The sequence below is a fragment of the Xenopus tropicalis genome, chromosome 5, assembly GCF_000004195.4.
Source record: "Xenopus tropicalis strain Nigerian chromosome 5, UCB_Xtro_10.0, whole genome shotgun sequence".
Classification (NCBI taxonomy): Eukaryota; Metazoa; Chordata; class Amphibia; order Anura; family Pipidae; genus Xenopus; species Xenopus tropicalis.
This window is the reverse complement of record NC_030681.2, coordinates 8,014,495-8,035,392: the sequence shown is the minus strand read 5'-3', so window position 1 is coordinate 8,035,392 and position 20,898 is coordinate 8,014,495. Positions and strand designations below refer to the sequence as shown.

General features: G+C 46.7%; 1 protein-coding gene across 1 annotated transcript; it reads right to left on the bottom strand.

Moving 5' to 3' along the window:
• Positions 1 to 370: 370 nt before the first annotated feature.
• Positions 371 to 18,625, bottom strand: lin9 (lin-9 DREAM MuvB core complex component). Its single transcript, XM_002941131.5, has 15 exons — positions 18,348 to 18,625; positions 14,598 to 14,630; positions 12,705 to 12,796; positions 12,505 to 12,609; positions 10,596 to 10,729; positions 8,112 to 8,237; positions 7,837 to 7,994; positions 7,582 to 7,715; positions 6,749 to 6,865; positions 5,512 to 5,613; positions 4,246 to 4,326; positions 2,888 to 3,013; positions 2,000 to 2,182; positions 1,387 to 1,484; positions 371 to 1,256 (listed from the first exon to the last, which is right to left on the bottom strand). The coding sequence occupies exons 1-15, from the start codon at positions 18,436 to 18,438 to the stop codon at positions 1,151 to 1,153; spliced, it is 1,686 nt and encodes a 561-aa protein (XP_002941177.2). The 5' UTR covers positions 18,439 to 18,625; the 3' UTR covers positions 371 to 1,150.
• Between the last annotated feature and the right edge of the window lie 2,273 nt (positions 18,626 to 20,898).

The window sequence follows — 20,898 nt, the reverse complement described above, 5'->3', positions numbered from 1 at the left end:
CCAATTGCCTGCCCAGTTCCAGGATCTGGTCCGTCAACAGTCAATGCACATAAAAAGATATATTTTTTGACCCTGGAATATTAGCCCCGTAGGCATGACATGTTACACAGAAAGTCTATGTGCAAGCGCTGTACTCCTGCTCCCCCTAGTGTCAATACCGTGCATTGCAGCAGCATATATTTATCATTGAGCAATAAGGACAAGGTGGTATTGTGGGATTTAACAGTCCCCTATGCTGCCATATGCCTTCTCCATGGTATTGTGATTTACAGAGAGAGAATGGTAAGAGGGCTGAGTAAGCTCTTAAGCCCAGGGCATCCTAACCATGAGTACGGCCAATAAGAAATAAGGACACCGGGCCATGGCTACGTTTCGCTTTCAAACTATACAATGTATTCAGTTTGAAAAGATTTCCTTTGTACATGAACATAAAAAATACTCTGAAAATTCAGAAACGCCTCTCTACGTCTAGCGCCTAGAACGACAATTATAATTATTATATCTCCTATATTAAACAACCCAATACACAATCTGTACAAGATGAACGTTGCTAGGATACACGCGTATGCAGCACTGTGCAATTAGCGGTCGCCAAAAAAAAAAAAAAAAAGAACCAAACGGGTCTTTTTGTTTAAAAGTTAAGCAAATAAACGACAATGAATGAAGTTCATAAAACGTGAGCAGTGAAATCTCTAGGCAGAATGACGTTGAAAGAAGTTCCGTGTTTGCAGACAGGCGTCTCTGGCTGAGCGGTGATGGCAATACTGGTGCTGCCGCACGGGTTTCAACTACACCAGTATCGAGTATAGGTGACTTGTCAGCAGGGATTTTGGCTTCCGTTGAGCAAGCGAAGCGAATGTGGTGAATCTTATCCTATCACTGTGAGGCAGAGCACCACTGGGAGAGAGCAGAGAATTCCAACCTCGAATGCTCGCCATACTCGTTGGCATCACTCGTTCCGTTTCTGCTAGGTACCAATCGGATTGCAGGATACATTTCACTGTTCCCAAAGGGAATTTATTCATTTTAAATATTTAAAAACTGGCTTGGGGGTAAGTAATGCTGGCTCGTTAATGAGATACGAGGGGTTCTTCTTGTCCAAAAAGCAAAGCAGAGTCATTAGCCGCAGCAAGGCGCCCCTGTTCCATGCTCAGTCTCTGTTGGTGTTATTGGCAGCAAACGCATGGAGGTTTCCCATCTGGCTCAGGCCACTCTGAATGTGAGCGACATGGATCTCGACGTTGTTCTGAAAACAGCTGCAATGGTAAAAATGAGGCGTCAGGGTTGGGAGATGATAACAGAAATAATGGGACACATACTGCAGAACAATAGGGCACATTCAGCCACAAGGGGGCAGTCTTGTCCACGGGGGAACGGGACCTGTACCTGATATTGGAAGGACTGATCGTGCTCTTTATGTCGTTTATTGAATCTGTTAACGATTTGAACTCAAAGGAGTTGAGATCCCCTCCTTCTGCGAGGCACTAAAGGAAAAAAGCAGAAGATCAGCTGTAATACGTCTTCCCCAAGGCTGAAATTTTACTCTACATGTCACCTGCGGCACAGAAAGGATTATGGGAATTGCAGTCTGCCAACAACTGAAATGTTGTCAGTGCCTTACAAACAATATCACTGATGTAACAATGAACACCTATAAGGTACAAAGGGAAGGGAAAATATTGATTTTCAATATTCAATCAATATTTTAATATTTATAAGTACGTTTTTTCTTCCATGTATGTATAGTAACATGGAGTATCTGCGCGTCTCTGTGGGCTGGTACTGAAGTGGTGCTGCCAGACGGCATGTCTGTGTTTGCCCAAAAGGAGTCAGCATTCATTAATTAGGAGCAGCTCTACTATACATGTTGCCATTATAAATCAGAGCTGTTACTGCACTGTAGCCCTGTTTTACAGCTTTAATGATATGGCTGCCCTGAAATAAAGCTTGGCTCTAAAGGCGCAGGAAGGCCATAAGCAGGGATCCCCTGGCATCTTACTTTTATCTGCAGCAGGATAGCAGTGAGCCTGGAGATGAGCTCCGTTAGACTCTCGTTCTGTACACACGGCTGCCCTGTGGATGAAGTATTGGCTCTCCGCACCATTTGCCGGGCATCCTCCTCACACCGCCGCCTCATACTCGTTGGCTGATCTGCCGGCTGAAGCCCCTGATCCGGAGCCAACTGGTGAAAAGGAAAAATATTGCAATATATCAATAACTAATGTGGGCTTTATAAAACCTATTTGGATAAGAATAATCTCTAAAGTACAGAAAATCAATGAATAGTACAGATTCATTAAAGGACAAATCAGCCCCAAAAAACATTTTTTTCCCTAAAGGAATTTATTAAAAAAATGTGGTGGTTTAAATGTTCTTTGTAAATGTCATTGCAGCATTTAATTAATGTCTGGTTATGATTTTTTAAACAATATTGCAAAAGCCAGTCTCCTCCTCCAGCAAAGACAGGTCTGTCAATCTGCTGGGTTGTGTTATAATGTTCCAAAAGTCAAAGGACAGACAAAATAGCAACTTAAAAACCATTACAAACTTGTAGGGATGCAATGAATCTATTATTTTTGGGTTTGGCTGAACCCCGAATCCTTCATGAAGGACATGGGGAATACTGAATCTGGCTGAAAAAGGCAGAATTTTCACTGAATCCTGGTTCCGGTGCATCCCTGCAAATTTGTAAAGAATGCATATTGCAAAGTTAAGTATGTTGTCTTTTTACTGGGCAAAGAATAATTTTTTGTGTTGACGTCCTCTAAAGGGGACAACAAGACAGAATGTTTGTCCAGGTCCAGAGATTCTGGGAAGTGCAGCAAGAGTTGAAGAGCGACAGCTTGAAGGTACTACAGGGCTGTAAGAGCACCACAGGCGGACTCACCTCGTAGCAGTACTGCTGGACCTTGTGTAGGACTTTGTTAAGGTCCTTATTAAGTTGCTCCAAATCCAGAACAATGGTTGCGTATCTCCTCTGAAATTCAATGCTAATGGGAGAAGAGTAGGATTTCTGCAAAGAGCGATAAGCATATATATCATTACATATATCAATACAGAAACTGCAGTTACTGTTAACATAATGGTTTTATACACATGGGAGAGTTTTCCTTTATTTCAGATCGCACCTAGTGGCGTAACTATATATACAGCAGACCCCATGGTTGCCCCTTCCCTGGCCCCTCTCCCACCTTTAAATAAAGTGGCGTAAATGCTGCCTGAGTGGCCCAGGAGGGGAGACTGGTTGCACCATTAATACTGCGCGAAAAGGAGGACTGGTCATCCATAAGTGCTGCGCGAAAAGGAGGACTGGTCATCCATAAGTGCTGCGCAAGAGGGGGGACTGGTCGGCCGTAAGTGCTGCGCAAGAGGGGGAACTGGTCGGCCGTAAGTGCTGCGCAAGAGGGGGGACTGGTCGGCCGTAAGTGCTGCGCGAGAGGGGGGACTGGTCGGCCGTAAGTGCTGGGCAAGAGGGGGACTGGTCGGCCGTAAGTGCTGGGCAAGAGGGGGGACTGGTCGGCCGTAAGTGCTGCGCAAGAGGGGGGACTGGTCGGCCGTAAGTGCTGTGCGAGAGGGGGGACTGGTCGGCCGTAAGTGCTGCGCGAGAGGGGGGACTGGTCGGCCGTAAGTGCTGCGCGAGAGGGGGGACTGGTCGGCCGTAAGTGCTGCGCGAGAGGGGGACTGGTCGGCCGTAAGTGCTGCATGAGAGGGGGGACTGGTCGGCCGTAAGTGCTGCACGAGAGGGGGGACTGGTCGGCCATAAGTTCTGCACGAGAGGGGGGACTGGTCGGCCATAAGTGCTGCACGAGAGGGGGGACTGGTCGGCCATAAGTGCTGCACGAGAGGGGGGACTGGTCGGCCATAAGTGCTGCACGAGAGGGGGGACTGGTCGGCCATAAGTACTGCACGAGAGGGCTGGGAGGGGGGACTGGTTGTGCCGGGCCCCCTTAGAAGATTTTTCAGCAGGGAGGCCCGTAGCATCCAAGTAACACACCCTATAATATATACTCCCTTACCCCTTCCTGTATACTTATTATATCACACATTCAGTATATTATTATTAACAGAATAACCATATTAAAAGAGATACTGTTAATCCTGCCCAGACCAATTTGCCTCTGTATTCCCTGCACATAGTATACACTTCCATATAACTACAACTTTTGTTCTTCTCCCACTGAACCAGCTATGTATACAGAGTAACGGTTTAGGCATCAGAGTGCACATGGGAAAATGCAGTCTCACCAGTTTCTCTGCTTCTGTGTTCATGTCACGTAACAGCTTGATGTGCTCCTTCTTGATCATGAGGATCTTGGACAGCCTGGTCTGCAGATACAAGGAAAGAGTTTTACTCAGAGTGCTCGTCTAATGTCAGTGCAGAGTGTCTGATTGACTGAGCATGATGGGAAAGAGAATGATAGAAGCATGGCCCATACTCATACAGGAAGATAATAAACCCAACAATCACATGTGGTGCTACCAGCAAAGGACCAATACGAAATTTAGAAAACCATCTCTTGTGTTTCTGGAGGGAATGCTCTTGCCGACCTCAGGATTAAAGCAAGAAACTAACAAAAAATGCTCAGTTTGCTCTAGAACAATAACCATCACATATCCAGCAGGGGGCGTTTTATGCCTGTATCTCACTGTCCCTGGCTGGATCAGTGCAGGACTAAGTTCATTTCAGTAACTGGGGGTCGTTTGTGAAAGTTCATTTCAGTAACTGGGGGCCATTTATGAAAGTTCATTTCAGTTACTGGGGGCCATTTATGAAAGTTCATTTCAGTAACTGTGGGCCATTTGTGAAAGTTCATTTCAGTAACTGTGGGCCATTTGTGAAAGTACATTTCAGTAACTGTCGGCCATTTATGAAAGTTCATTTCAGTAACTGTGGGCCATTTGTGAAAGTTCATTTCAGTAACTGGAGGTCGTTTGTGATGTGGCAGGAAGTTCATTTCAGTAACTGTGGGCCATTTGTGAAAGTTCATTTCAGTAACTGTGGGCCATTTGTAAAAGTTCATTTCAGTAACTGGAGGTCGTTTGTGATGTGGCAGGAAGTTCATTTCAGTAACTGTGGGCCATTTGTGAAAGTTCATTTCAGTAACTGTGGGCCATTTGTGAAAGTTCATTTCAGTAACTGTCGGCCATTTGTGAAAGTTCATTTCAGTAACTGTCGGCCATTTGTGAAAGTTCATTTCAGTAACTGTCGGCCGTTTGTGATGCGGCAGAAAGTTGCAGAAATGAACTCAGTCCAACGCTGCTTCAGAGGCTGGCCCTTTTGGAAGCATTATTTACCCCTGCTGGGGCAACTGGAGAGACTTTAGATGGGGTTCTGCCTCTCTCCTGATTAGTTACATAAGATTTACCTGGTTAAAAAGTTGAACCTGATGGACAAAAGCCTTTTTTTAAACTACAGTAGAACTTACTTTACATAATTATGTCTCCATTATCTGTCTTGCAGCTGTGAGCTCTATCACCTACTGTGAGAGAATATAGGAAAGTGCCACTTACCACCTGGACAAGGAATTCAACCGGGAAGCCTCCTATAGTCTCTGTGTCTGAGCTGGAGATCTTTGCTTTCCAAGGGGACTGTCCCAGTAACGTATCACTCTCCTACATGGGGGAAGGGAAGCAAAATATAACATGTAATGATGTAAAAGGCCCAGAAAGCTTAAAGAATATTGTGTTTTGGCCACTGCATCTTTTTTCTGGCTGAAGTGAGGCATTATGGAAAGACTACAGCCTGGGCGAATATCACATGGTAGAATACACTACAGCCTACGAGTAAGTGCCCGTTGTAGGCACAAAACGCATCAGGCTGTTCACGTTTAAGATGTTTTTTCTTTAAATAAAACTATGTTTTAACTGCACCACTTTTAGTCTAATTGGTTTCTTTAGTGCCAGCCTTGTTTTTCTCATTTTTAAAGTATTTTGTTTTGGAGTATCCTGTGGGCTGAAGGCTTTGAAGCTTGAGCAGCTGGACCCTATATACCAATAGGGTGAATATTCCCTTCAAACTAGTCCAGTTGTAACCTTTGATGGCCCGTGACTAATGGCAGTTTGATGCACTGTTTAACCAGGAAAAAATGCAAGAATAGCATAAGCTACTCCTCATTTTTAGCATTTTTGTCATTTGTCGGGTCATGTGACTTTTTCCAAATGAATCATGGGTAAGCAGGCTGGCCTTGTAGCAAGTAGCAAAATCAAGGTGTTTCTCATACTTATACAGTCAAGAAGACTGCACTCAGACAGTATGAAACAGAAAGGAAACTGTATATGGGTGTGTGCAAAAGGCTGGGATTCAATATGGTCAGCTACACATGCAAAGCATTCAAGCCAACATGTTGAATACATACGGGCAGCCATATCAAATAAACTATAATTACACAGGTTACTTATTTACAAGTCCCTGAGAGAGAGAGAGAGAGAGAGAGAGAGAAGGTACTGTCCCGCATTAGGCGTATTTGCCTCTTACAAAGTGATGTCTCACCATTAAACCCCTGTGTTTGGAGTCCCATAGAATTCAGGTATTTGGCTTGCTGCTACACCCACTGACAGTCTGTATCCCGATTTATCAATATACAGTTTTATTCTCTAACCCGTGTTTATTAAATGACTGTCAGACTTCTGTTTAATGTGTAACCTGCTGGCGCTATATAAATAAACGATGATAAGAAGGACTGATAGATGTAACCAACAGATAAAGGCAATTCAGCCTTGATGGGAAGAAGGAACAGAGTGCACTTACCATTACAGGAGACTGGATGGCTGTGTAACTCGATCGAGGGGGAGTCATGAACATTCTGGGGGGCCTCTGTTTTTGTCCAAAGGCAGCGATTGGCATTGTTTCATGGGGTTCGTTGCTCTGTTGAAAACAATTAATATCTGTGTTTTGATATTTCAGTGCTGCAAGACTGACTTTATCTGACAGACAAAACAGTGAATAAAAATACAATTTGTCACCGCTAAACCCAACACTGCCAAAACACACTGGGAGTCATTTAGTAAAACTAGGGAGTTCTGCACCAGCACTAGAACCCATAGCACCCATCAGTAATAAACCTTGCCCTGACAGAATTCTTTACTAATCAATACAATTAATAAAGAAAACATCTGATTGGTTGCCGAGTTTGGGCACTGGTACAAACTCTCCAAATGTTAGTACACCTCCATTTAAGAAAAAGTTGGGAGACTGTCTCCCTTAGGGAGAGGACACATGGAGCTACTAGTAGCAGCTATTTGTTGTGGCTACTAAAATAGACAATGCTGATCATTTACTGATAATTGTCTCTACGTGTGTTTTAGCAGAGGCAATTCTCATTATTGTCTATGGCAGGGGATTTTCTGGAGATTAGTAGCAGTGAAAAAGTAGCTGCTACTAGTAGCCCAGTGTGCCATCACCCTTAGACTGTAAGCTCTATGAAGCAGGGAATACTTCCCAATGTGTCCTTAACTGCATGGCACTTATATCACTGAATATTTATACTTATTTATTATGATGTTGTCCTCCATGTGTGTACTTTCCATACTGTAAAACTGTACAGTGCTGCATATACAATATAAATAGAAGGGTGGACTCACCAGAACTTCATAGTCTGGTATCGTATGAGTTCCAAGTCCAGTCCTATCAAAGGTGACCCTGTATGTGGAATTCTGTGTGTCTACAGCGTCTATTTGGCCAGTGAATAATCCATCATGAACACCTCGCAACCGAGCTGTAAAGAGGAAAAAAGTTAGGATGTTAAAATGCCAGAGAGGATGACACATATACTTTGTACAAGGTGCAGACAGAGTGACAGGTGGCTGAGATTGATAGGGTGGCAGTTGGGGCATCACCTGTAACCTTGGTTCCAATCACCAATGATAAGGGTATTTCATCTGGAAGATCTTTAAATTGCGACACATCCGCTACCTTCCTCTGCTGCAAGAGCCTTATTTTCTGCCGCTTCTGCTCCAGAGCAGATCTTTCCTCTTCAAAAAACGCAGCAGAACATCTATGGATACATAAGCACCAAGTGACTTTATAGACTTGCAGCAGTAATGCAGGGCATCAAGACGTGTGTACAACATACATGTTATATTGTGCGGAGTTTGAGGGAAACAACACTTACCTTCGTGGCTTCCCCATTAGCCGTCTTATTTTCCCCCATTCCACTCTTGTTAGTTTTCTTGTCTTAAGGTTTGGAAAAGATTCTTTTAGGCAAACACAAAAGTCATTATCGCCTTCAAATAATGGCCTGTTAACAAAATATGTATATAGATTTGAGACATTAATTACCAAACAAACATTGACACAAATCCAAAGCAAAAAACTGAAAGGGGCGTAATTATTAACAGACAAAGATCACCGGTGATATTGCCCTTAGCAACCAATCAGCAATTAGATTTGAAGAGTCACTTACAAGTTAAAAAACAAAAGCAAAGATATGATAGGTTGCTAAGGGCAACATCACCAGTGAAAAAGGAATTCGAAGCAATCTCCCAGTAGGCACTAATTGTACTTTACAAGGGTTTAAATTTATTTGGAAATGTAATTGCTATTGAAAGCAGCGATTGGCTGTTTATTTTCTGCACTAAGGGCTCTGGTACACGGGGAAATTAGTCGCCTGTGACAAATCTCCCCAATATGACATCCCACCGAAAATGTAAATCGGCGAAGTTGCCTAGAGAGGCAACTTTGGCGATCGCGCCGCCACATATGCCATCCCACCGGCGATTTACATTTTCGCTGGTGGGATGTCATATTGGGGAGATTAGGCGCCCGCAACAAGGGAAATTTGTTGTGGGCGACTAATCTCCCCGTGTACCAGAGCCCTAATGGTTCCTACTCCAGAAACAATGTTACAGAAGTCAGCTGATAATTAGAGCTGAGAAAAGCCAATTACTGCAACATTGTTTCAAGAGCCAGAAACAGATAAGTGATAAACAAATACTGATTTCAATAGCAATTACATTTGCAAAGAATGTTTTGACCCTTAAAGGAACAGTAACACCAAAAAATTAAAGTGTATAAAAGTAACTAAAATATAATGTGCTGCTGCCCTGCACTGGTAAAAGTTGTGTGTTTACTTCAGAAAGTCTACTATAATTTATATAAATAAGCTGCTGTGTAGCCATGGGGCAGCCATTCAAAGGAAAAAAGGCACAGGCACATGGCAGATATCAGATAAAACACTATTGTATTCTACAGAACTTATCTGTTATCTGCTATGTAACCTGTGCCTTTTCTCCTTTTTTCCAGCTTGAATGGCTGCCCCCGTGGCTACACAGCAGCTTATTATATAACTTGTAGTAGTGTTACTGTAGCAAACACACCAGTTTTACCAGTGCAGGGCAACAGTGCATTATATTTTTATTACTTTAAAGCTCTTTCATTTTTTGGTGTTACTGTTCCTTTAAGGTCCCCATACACCTTCAGATCCGCTCCCTTGGCGATGTCACCAAGCGAGCGGATCTTCTCCCGACATCCCCCACCTACGGGTGGGCGATATCAGGAGAGTCCAGGCTAATTTGGTAGTTTGGCCCTGGGGCCAAACGATCGAATTATAACGAAGGGTATAGGCAAGGTCAGTTTGGGGACCTGCCCCATCGATATCTGCCCGATTTCAGGCCAGATATCGGTCGGGCAGGCCCATTGGTAGAGCCCATACACGGGCCGGATTAGCTGCCGAATCAGTCTAAGGGGCCAATATCAGCAGCTAGAATCGGCCCGTGTATGGGCACCTTTAAACAGTAGAGATGAGGGTATAGCTAGATATATGCACAGAATATTCCATTTCTGTATATTTCTACATTAGAGGGCCTAGCTTAGAACACCCCAAAACATCTGTGAGCTGGGTTCTTGCAGAAATATAGTAAATCTGTAACCCTAAACTAGTGAAACACTGGGTTATTTGATTCTGAAGAATTTGGGTACTAACAGAGACAGAGAGGAAAGCAGCTGGATAAAAGTGCATAGCAGATATGTGGGGGAGCAGGTAGCATTCAAGTGCTGGGGTCCCGAGTTTGATTGGGCCATACACGGGCAGATCCCACCCGATATACCCACCTACGGGTGGCGATATCGGGGAGGCATGTAGGCGAATTCGATCGTTTGGCCCTGGGGCCAAACGATCGAATTCTGCAAGCGGCAATGGGGCAGTCAGTTCGGGGACCGCATCAACGAGCCGATGTGGTCCCCGATCCGACTGGATTTTCTAACCTGGCCGATCGATATCTGGCCAATTTCAGGACAGATATCGGTCGGCCAGGCCCCTCGGTTCTGCCCCTACACGGGCCGATATCGGCAGCAATAATCGGCCCGTGTATGGGGACCTTTAGACTGTAAGCTCCACTGGAACAGGGACTAATGAGAAAGAGGGGGAAAAATGTCACCTTTGTTGAGACAGATCACTAAATTTCCCCTTTACAATAAACAAAGCATTGAAAATTGTTGGCCCCAGTAGAAATCAATGGGAAAGCTCTGTAACTACAGAATATGGTTCTCAATATCAGCCGAAGGTGGCTCGTGTATTGGCTGAATGTAATGCCCTCCACGTTTTACTGCCAAACCAACCCACCTGCCTTGAAAGGAAAGAATCAATGGAAGCACTCACTTGTCTATATTTGAATAAAACCACTCGTATATACACCACTTGTGCGCTTTAGGGAGTTTCAGCAAGTTCCGTAACCTGTAGCCGATTTTCTGAGATGCTTTCTTCACTGGGGTAGTCGATGTAACGTTGAACTTCTAGATGGAGGCAATGGAGAAAAGCTATTCAGACACTGCTCAGGAACTAGGCAACTTTTAGCTTCATAAATGTCATGTCTCAATGTAGGGTAAAAAAAACATTAAATCTCACATTGAATTAGACAACCTATTAGACCCAGACTCTGGAACAGTGGCTGTTTATTGTCTAGTGGCTGTGTTGGCGTTATACAATGGCCAATTCTAAGCAGCTTTTCAATTGGTCTTTATTATTTATTTGTTATAGTTTTTGAATTATGTGACTTTGTCTTCTGAGCCTTTCCAGCTTTTAAATGGGGATCAGTGACCCCGGCAGCCAAAATACTATTGCGCAGTGGGGCTACAATTTTATTATTGTTGCTTTTTATTCCTTATCCTATTTATTAACATGCAAATGAATATTGTAGGTTGCAAGAGCTTTGGGGCAGGAACCTCATTCCTAATGTGTACTGAAAATCCTTACATATTTATTCTCACAGTCTTCTATGTATTAGCTGTACCCCTTTGTGTAAAGCACTGTGCGCACTTGCGGGTTAAATAAATACAAGTATGGGACCCCTTATCTGGAAACCCATTATCAAAAAGTTCTGAATTATGGAAAGGCTGTCTCCCATAGACTCCATGATAAGCAAATAATTCTAATTTTTAAAAATGATTTCTTTTTTCTCTGCAATAATAAAACAGTACCTGTACTTGATCCCAACTAAGATATAATTACCCCTTATTGGGGCAGAACAGCCCTATTGGGTTTATTTAATGGTTAAATGATTCCCTTTTCTCTGTAATAATAAAACAGTACCTGTACTTGATCCCAACTAAGATATAATTACCCCTTATTGGGGCAGAACAGCCCTATTGGGTTTATTTCATGGTTAAATGATTCCCTTTTCTCTGTAATAATAAAACAGTACCTGTACTTGATCCCAACTAAGATATAATTACCCCTTATTGTGGCAGAACAGCCCTATTGGGTTTATTTAATGGTTAAATGATTCCCTTTTCTCTGTAATAATAAAACAGTACCTGTACTTGATCCCAACTAAGATATAATTACCCCTTATTGGGGGCAGAACAGCCCTATTGGGTTTATTTCATGGTTAAATGATTCCCTTTTCTCTGTAATAATAAAACAGTACCTGTACTTGATCCCAACTAAGATATAATTACCCCTTATTGGGGCAGAACAGCCCTATTGGGTTTATTTCATGGTTAAATGATTCCCTTTTCTCTGTAATAATAAAACAGTACCTGTACTTGATCCCAACTAAGATATAATTACCCCTTATTGGGGGCAGAACAGCCCTATTGGGTTTATTTCATGGTTAAATGATTCCCTTTTCTCTGTAATAATAAAACAGTACCTGTACTTGATCCCAACTAAGATATAATTAATCCATACTGGAGGCAAAACAAGCCTATTAGGTTTATTTAATATTTAAATGATTTTTAGCAGACTTAAGTTATGGGGATCCAAATTATGGAAAGATCCCTTATCTGGAAAACCCCAGGTCCCGAGCATTCTGGATAACAGGTCCCATACCTGTATAGTATAACACAATTACTGCATGCTATCATTTACCTGCCACTAAGTGGCGCTGTTCTTCAGGGCATTCTCAGTACACATAACTGGATATAAAGTGAAATCCCATAATATAAAACATTGTGTTTGTACCTCCAGCTCTAGATATTTCATCTGATGAGACATCGGGCAGCCTCTCTTTTCCTGTGGGGACTCTATGAACAAACTACTCAATACAGTGTAGCGCACGATTACTTGCCTGAGGCACCACAGTAGTCTTTGGGTTCCGTTTGGGTGAGCGGGTAGTTAGCTGGCGTTCATCCTCATCAGAGAGAAGGCGGCTACGCTTTGATAGCTTGTAGGGCTGGTAGGTGTAACAGCACGTGGTTATTATTATTATACATGGCTGAGCCATCCCCGGGGCATTTCCCTTTAATGAACAAATCTAAAGCTACTTACCGTCTCATTAGCGGAGATTATGCCGCCCTTCCAGTTGGGAGTTTTCTGCGGGGAACTGTACTTCTCATTCCAAGTGTTTGATAAACCCCCCTCTGTAACAATAACAATACAATTAGAAAAGAAAGGAGTTTCTTCGTATACATATAAAAAGGAAGGAATGTTCTGGGCACACAATAAGCTGTACCCCCATACTGTACTGTCTAAGGGAAACACTATGGCACCCCCTACCCATATGTATAAATACAAATATACAGAGAGGGAATGTTCTGGGCACACAATAAGCTGTACCCCCATACTGTACTGTCTAAGGGAAACACTATGGCACCCCCTACCCATATGTATAAATACAAATATACAGAGAGGGAATGTTCTGGGCACACAATAAGCTGTACCCCCATACTGTACTGTCTCAGGGAAACACTATGGCACCTCCCTCCCATATGTATAAATACAAATATACAGAGAAGGAATGTTCTGGGCACACAATAAGCTGTACCCCCATACTGTACTGTCTAAGGGAAACACTATGGCACCTCCCTCCCATATGTATAAATACAAATATACAGAGAAGGAATGTTCTGGGCACACAATAAGCTGTACCCCCATACTGTACTGTCTAAGGGAAACACTATGGCACCCCCTACCCATTTGTATAACTACAAATATACAGAGAAGGAATGTTCTGGGCACACAATAAGCTGTACCCCCATACTGTACTGTCTAAGGGAAACACTATGGCACCCCCTACCCATTTGTATAACTACAAATATACAGAGAAGGAATGTTCTGGGCACACAATAAGCTGTACCCCATACTGTACTGTCTAAGGGAAACACTATGGCACCCCCTACCCATATCTATAAATACAAATATACAGAGAAGGAATGTTCTGGGCACACAATAAGCTGTACCCCCATACTGTACTGTCTAAGGGAAACACTATGGCACCTCCTACCCATATGTATAAATACAAATATACAGAGAAGGAATGTTCTGGGCACACAATAAGCTGTACCCCCCATACTGTACTGTCTAAGGGAAACACTATGGCACCCCCTACCCATATGTATAAATACAAATATACAGAGAAGGAATGTTCTGGGCACACAATAAGCTGTACCCCCATACTGTACTGTCTAAGGGAAACACTATGGCACCCCCTACCCATATGTATAAATACAAATATACAGAGAAGGAATGTTCTGAGCACACAATAAGCTGTACCCCCATACTGTACTGTCTAAGGGAAACACTATGGCACCCCCTACCCATATGTATAAATACAAATATACAGAGAAGGAATGTTCTGGGCACACAATAAGCTGTACCCCCATACTGTACTGTCTAAGGGAAACACTATGGCACCCCCTACCCATATGTATAAATACAAATATACAGAGAAGGAATGTTCTGGGCACACAATAAGCTGTACCCCCATACTGTACTGTCTAAGGGAAACACTATGGCACCTCCTACCCATATGTATAAATACAAATATACAGAGAAGGAATGTTCTGGGCACACAATAAGCTGTACCCCCATACTGTACTGTCTAAAGGAAACACTATGGCACCTCCTACCCATATGTATAAATACAAATATACAGAGAAGGAATGTTCTGGGCACACAATAAGCTGTACCCCCATACTGTACTGTCTAAGGGAAACACTATGGCACCCCCTACCCATATGTATAAATACAAATATACAGAGAAGGAATGTTCTGGGCACACAATAAGCTGTACCCCCATACTGTACTGTCTAAGGGAAACACTATGGCACCCCCTACCCATATGTATAAATACAAACATACAGGACAGTGGGAGACCAGGAACCCCCGCCTCCGGAGACATTCTCTGCAGTAGGGATATGAAGAGACCAATCATTCTCTTACCTTTCAAACTGACCAGCGCTTTGGCAGAGGAATCTGAAACAAAGAAAATGAAGAATTGTCTGACTTCAGGCAGATTTAATCTAATCAGCTCATCTATCTGTAGAAGTAACATGTAAGTCTGATGAGGGGGGTTTAAAGGGGAACTTAACCCACAAACTGTTTTTGGCAAAAAAAGTAATTCAAAGCAACTTCCCAATATCCCAATATCAATTGCACTGATATATATATATGCTTAAAACTAACAAAAAGTCATCATTAATATATATATAAGAAACTTGCATAGATTTTTATATCCTTTTCATTTCCACCACAGCCTGGTTGCTAAGGTAAACTGTATCCCCAGCAACCACTTAGCTGCTGAAAAAAAGACCAACTGCAAATTGTCTCATCGTACTGAAAGTTAGGCTACAGAGTGGGAAAATCCGGCTACGGGTTCTGGTCCTACAATGGCAACCTGTCACTCAGTATTTCAAAGGGTCAGTTGCAAGTGCCCCCATGTTCCTATTGGTTTGCAGGGCTCTGGGCCCCGGGGGATGAAGATAAACACAGGGATACAATGGTGTGAGTGAGATATACCCCGCTGTGATTGGCTGAGCCCTAGCAACAGACTGCAGGGCTGGACCATTACTGTGTAACCAACACAAACCCTGCCCTGGGCAACAAGAGAATCTGTGTCTTTTGCACTGACTGGGAAGGTGGCCCTTACAGTAAGTACTGGGGGCCCCATAGCCCAGTGACTAGGAAGAAGGTGGCCCTTACAGATAGTACTAGGGATAGGCTGAGGGCCCCCCAGTGACTGCCATTAGGGGGAAGGCTGGGGCCCCCCAGTGACTGCCATTAGGGGGGGAAGGCTGGGGCCCCCCAGTGACTGCCATTAGGGGGGGAAGGCTGGGGCCCCCCAGTGACTGCCATTAGGGGGGGAAGGCTGGGGCCCCCCAGTGACTGCCATTAGGGGGGGAAGGCTGGGGCCCCCCAGTGACTGCCATTAGGGGGGGGAAGGCTGGGGCCCCCCAGTGACTGCCATTAGGGGGGGAAGGCTGGGGCCCCCCAGTGACTGCCATTAGGGGGGGAAGGCTGGGGCCCCCCAGTGACTGCCATTAGGGGGGGAAGGCTGGGGCCCCCCAGTGACTGCCATTAGGGGGGGAAGGCTGGGGCCCCCCAGTGACTGCCATTAGGGGGGAAGGCTGGGGCCCCCCAGTGACTGCCATTAGGGGGGAGGCTGGGGCCCCAGGACCCTAGGGGGCTGGGGCCCCCAGTGACTGCCATTAGGGGGGGAAGGCTGGGGCCCCCCAGTGACTGCCATTAGGGGGGGAAGGCTGGGGCCCCCCAGTGACTGCCATTAGGGGGGAAGGCTGGGGCCCCCCAGTGACTGCCATTAGGGGGGGAAGGCTGGGGCCCCCCAGTGACTGCCATTAGGGGGGGAAGGCTGGGGCCCCCCAGTGACTGCCATTAGGGGGGGAAGGCTGGGGGCCCCCCAGTGACTGCCATTAGGGGGGGAAGGCTGGGGCCCCCCAGTGACTGCCATTAGGGGGGGGAAGGCTGGGGCCCCCCAGTGACTGCCATTAGGGGGGGGAAGGCTGGGGCCCCCCAGTGACTGCCATTAGGGGGGGGAAGGCTGGGGCCCCCCAGTGACTGCCATTAGGGGGGGGAAGGCTGGGGCCCCCCAGTGACTGCCATTAGGGGGGGGAAGGCTGGGGCCCCCCAGTGACTGCCATTAGGGGGGGGAAGGCTGGGCCCCCAGTGACTGCCATTAGGGGGGGAAGGCTGGGGCCCCCCAGTGACTGCCATTAGGGGGGGGAAGGCTGGGGCCCCCCAGTGACTGCCATTAGGGGGGGAAGGCTGGGGCCCCCCAGTGACTGCCATTAGGGGGGGGAAGGCTGGGGCCCCCCAGTGACTGCCATTAGGGGGGGAAGGCTGGGGGCCCCCCAGTGACTGCCATTAGGGGGAAGGCTGGGGCCCCCCAGTGACTGCCATTAGGGGGAAGGCTGGGGCCCCCCAGTGGACTGCCATTAGGGGGAAGGCTGGGGCCCCCCAGTGACTGCCATTAGGGGGAAGGCTGGGGCCCCCCAGTGACTGCCATTAGGGGGAAGGCTGGGGCCCCCCAGTGACTGCCATTAGGGGGAAGGCTGGGGCCCCCCAGTGACTGCCATTAGGGGGAAGGCTGGGGCCCCCCAGTGACTGCCATTAGGGGGAAGGCTGGGGCCCCCCAGTGACTGCCATTAGGGGGAAGGCTGGGGCCCCCCAGTGACTGCCATTAGGGGGAAGGCTGGGGCCCCCCAGTGACTGCCATTAGGGGGAAGGCTGGGGCCCCCAGTGACTGCCATTAGGGGGAAGGCTGGGGCCCCCCAGTGACTGCCATTAGGGGGAAGGCTGGGGCCCCCCAGTGACTGCCATTAGGGGGAAGGCTGGGGCCCCCCAGTGACTGCCATTAGGGGGAAGGCTGGGGCCCCCAGTGACTGCCATTAGGGGGAAGGCTGGGGCCCCCCAGTGACTGCCATTAGGGGAAGGCTGGGGCCCCCCAGTGACTGCCATTAGGGGAAGGCTGGGGCCCCCCAGTGACTGCCATTAGGGGAAGGCTGGGGCCCCCCAGTGACTGCCATTAGGGGGGAGGCTGGGGCCCCCCAGTGACTGCCATTAGGGGGAAGGCTGGGCCCCCCAGTGACTGCCATTAGGGGAAGGCTGGGGCCCCCCAGTGACTGCCATTAGGGGAAGGCTGGGGCTCCCCAGTGACTGCCATTAGGGGGAAGGCTGGGGCCCCCCAGTGACTGCCATTAGGGGAAGGCTGGGGCTCCCCAGTGACTGCCATTAGGGGGAAGGCTGGGGCCCCCCAGTGACTGCCATTAGGGGGAAGGCGGGGCCCCCCAGTGACTGCCATTAGGGGGAAGGCTGGGGCCCCCCAGTGACTGCCATTAGGGGAAGGCTGGGCCCCCCAGTGACTGCCATTAGGGGAAGGCTGGGCCCCCCAGTGACTGCCATTAGGGGAAGGCTGGGGCCCCCCAGTGACTGCCATTAGGGGAAGGCTGGGCCCCCCAGTGACTGCCATTAGGGGAAGGCTGGGGCCCCCCAGTGACTGCCATTAGGGGAAGGCTGGGGCTCCCCAGTGACTGCCATTAGGGGGAAGGCTGGGCCCCCCAGTGACTGCCATTAGGGGAAGGCTGGGGCCCCCCAGTGACTGCCATTAGGGGAAGGCTGGGGCTCCCCAGTGACTGCCATTAGGGGGAAGGCTGGGGCCCCCCAGTGACTGCCATTAGGGGGAAGGCTGGGGCCCCCCAGTGACTGCCATTAGGGGGAAGGCTGGGCCCCCCAGTGACTGCCATTAGGGGGAAGGCTGGGGCCCCCCAGTGACTGCCATTAGGGGAAGGCTGGGGGCCCCCCAGTGACTGCCATTAGGGGAAGGCTGGGCCCCCCAGTGACTGCCATTAGGGGAAGGCTGGGGCCCCCCAGTGACTGCCATTAGGGGAAGGCTGGGGCCCCCCAGTGACTGCCATTAGGGGAAGGCTGGGCCCCCCAGTGACTGCCATTAGGGGGAAGGCTGGGGGCCCATAACACAGGGAACCCAGGGGCAGGGATATGAGAGTAAGGGACACACACAGCAGGGCGCTGGGAGAAGACAGGGCTGCTGGGACCGGGGGCCCCTGTATAATAACCACCAGCGAATAGAAGGGCCACTCGCACCCCGAGTTCCCGGCAGCCTGCCCGCTCCCTATGGAGCCTTCACCCCGCTACTGACAGGAGCAGCCCGGCTCTCACCTTCTTCCTCTGCCAGCAGCTCCAGCGGCCGAGCCTCTTCCGCCTCATTCCCGGGCCCGGCGGGGCTCCTGACCGATTTCATGCGCTTCATGGCGGCCTCCCAGGGACTCAAGGGCTGGGGAAGCCTCCGCTCGGTTTGAACTCCCCTCTCTGCGCCGCCATTCGGGCTCCGGATCGCGTTGCTGGGCGAGAACGTGACGTCAGTGACAAACAGTGCGTGCGCGTACCCGCCTCAGGCGCCATTTTGTGCGCGGCCAAGAAATCTTACAGGCGCGCCCCCTTCATAGTAACGGGACGGGGTTGCACCGCCGGGTATAGCGGCTCTCACAGGGGCTTTATGTGGGATGGTGGGACCTGTAGTTCGTTAAAAGTGAGGCTTGAAGCTGTTTCTGGACTACAAGTCCCATCATCCCACAGTGGTTGTGTCCCTGAGAGGGGGCTGTGGGGATTCTGTGGAGCATTATTGCTGGAACGCTACTGGCGCTCTGGTATTTACAGTAAAACTCACATTTACATTCCCCGAGGGGTTCCTTATAATATATAGTGAATAAAGTACCCCCTATTGTAACATATAGGGATATTATAAGCCCCCGAGGAGTTCCTTATAATATATAGTGAATAAAGTGCCCCCTATTGTAACATATAGGGATATTATAAGCCCCCGAGGGGTTCCTTATAATATATAGTGAATAAAGTACCCCCTATTGTAACATATAGGGATATTATAAGCCCCAGAGGAGTTCCTTATAATATATAGTGAATAAAGTACCCCCTATTGTAACATATAGGGATATTATAAGCCCCCGAGGAGTTCCTTATAATATATAGTGAATAAAGTGCCCCCTATTGTAACATATAGGGATATTATAAGCCCCAGAGGAGTTCCTTATAATATATAGTGAATAAAGTACCCCCTATTGTAACATATAGGGATATTATAAGCCCCCGAGGAGTTCCTTATAATATATAGTGAATAAAGTGCCCCCTATTGTAACATATAGGGATATTATAAGCCCCCGAGGAATTCCTTATAATATATAGTGAATAAAGTACCCCCTATTGTAACATATAGGGATATTATAAGCCCCAGAGGAGTTCCTTATAATATATAGTGAATAAAGTGCCCCCTATTGTAACATATAGGGATATTATAAGCCCCCGAGGGGTTCCTTATAATATATAGTGAATAAAGTGCCCCCTATTGTAACATATAGGGATATTATAAGCCCCCGAGGAGTTCCTTATAATATATAGTGAATAAAGTGCCCCCTATTGTAACATATAGGGATATTATAAGTTCGCAAGGGGTTACTTATAATATATAGCGAATAAAGTACCCCCTATTGTAACATATAGGGATATTATTGTACAAGTCATGGAACTCCCAAGGTGACTTCTAATATCCCCATATTTTACCACAGAGGATACTTTTTTTTATTATAATATACAAGTTTTAGTGAGTTGTGGCAGAAATTGCATCACTAAGCTCCCATAGGGAAATTACCAAACGGTATATTATATAATAATACTGCCACAGATGAGCTAGTCAGGTTGTATTTTGCCAGATGTTGGTCAGCAATGGACCCATGAGAGCAACACCTGAGTCAGACACCCCTGATATTCTAACAGCCCTGTACCTTGCCAAACGCACCCACATAGTAGGGCAGGGTGATCAAAGTCAGCCAAACTGTCTGGCTAAATATGTAATAGTGATTGCAAAGTTTAATCCAATAGATACTAGGCCGACGTGCATCGTCGCTACACAGATTTTCACACCTCCCCAAAGACGAAGGGTAAGACACATGTTGAAGCTGATGCAGGCTTTATCTGGACATTGCAATAGTCCAAAAACACAAGGGTTTTCCCTTGGTGCCAGTACAATATCCACATTAACCAGCCGCCATTGTCTCTCAAATTCCTCTTCTTTGCCATATCTAAAGGTGGTCGTACATGGACTGAGTCTGCACCTTACTGGCCCATATATGGGGCCGGCTGATGGGCCTGTCTGACCTATATCCGGCGTGTATGATTTTCCAGTCAGGACGAGGACCACATTGGCACATTGATGCGGGAATGTCCCAGACAGTCATTGGCAGCAATTATGATCTGGTCTTTGGCCCAAAGGCCAAGCAATCTGCAAAGTTTTCTCCACATTAAAAGGGTTGTTCACCTTTACGTTAACTTTTAGTACATTTTAGAAAGCCCAGTTCTAAGCAACTTCTCAATTGGTTTCATATTTATTATAGTTTCAAATGACGTGCCTTTTAACTCTTTCCAACTTTCAAGTGGGGGTCACTGACCCCGGCAGCCAAAAAACAATTGCTCTGTGAGGCTATCATTTTATGGTTACTTTTTATTACTTATTTTTCTATTCCAGTCCTCCCTATAAAAATATCAGTCTCTCATTCAAACCACTCCCTGGTTACTAAGGAAATGTGAACCTTAGCAACCAGATAACTGCTGAAATTCCAAATGGGATACACGGAAGAATAAATGATGGGCACCTTCTTTAAAGGGGGACATATTGTATGAAAAACAATTTCATTATATA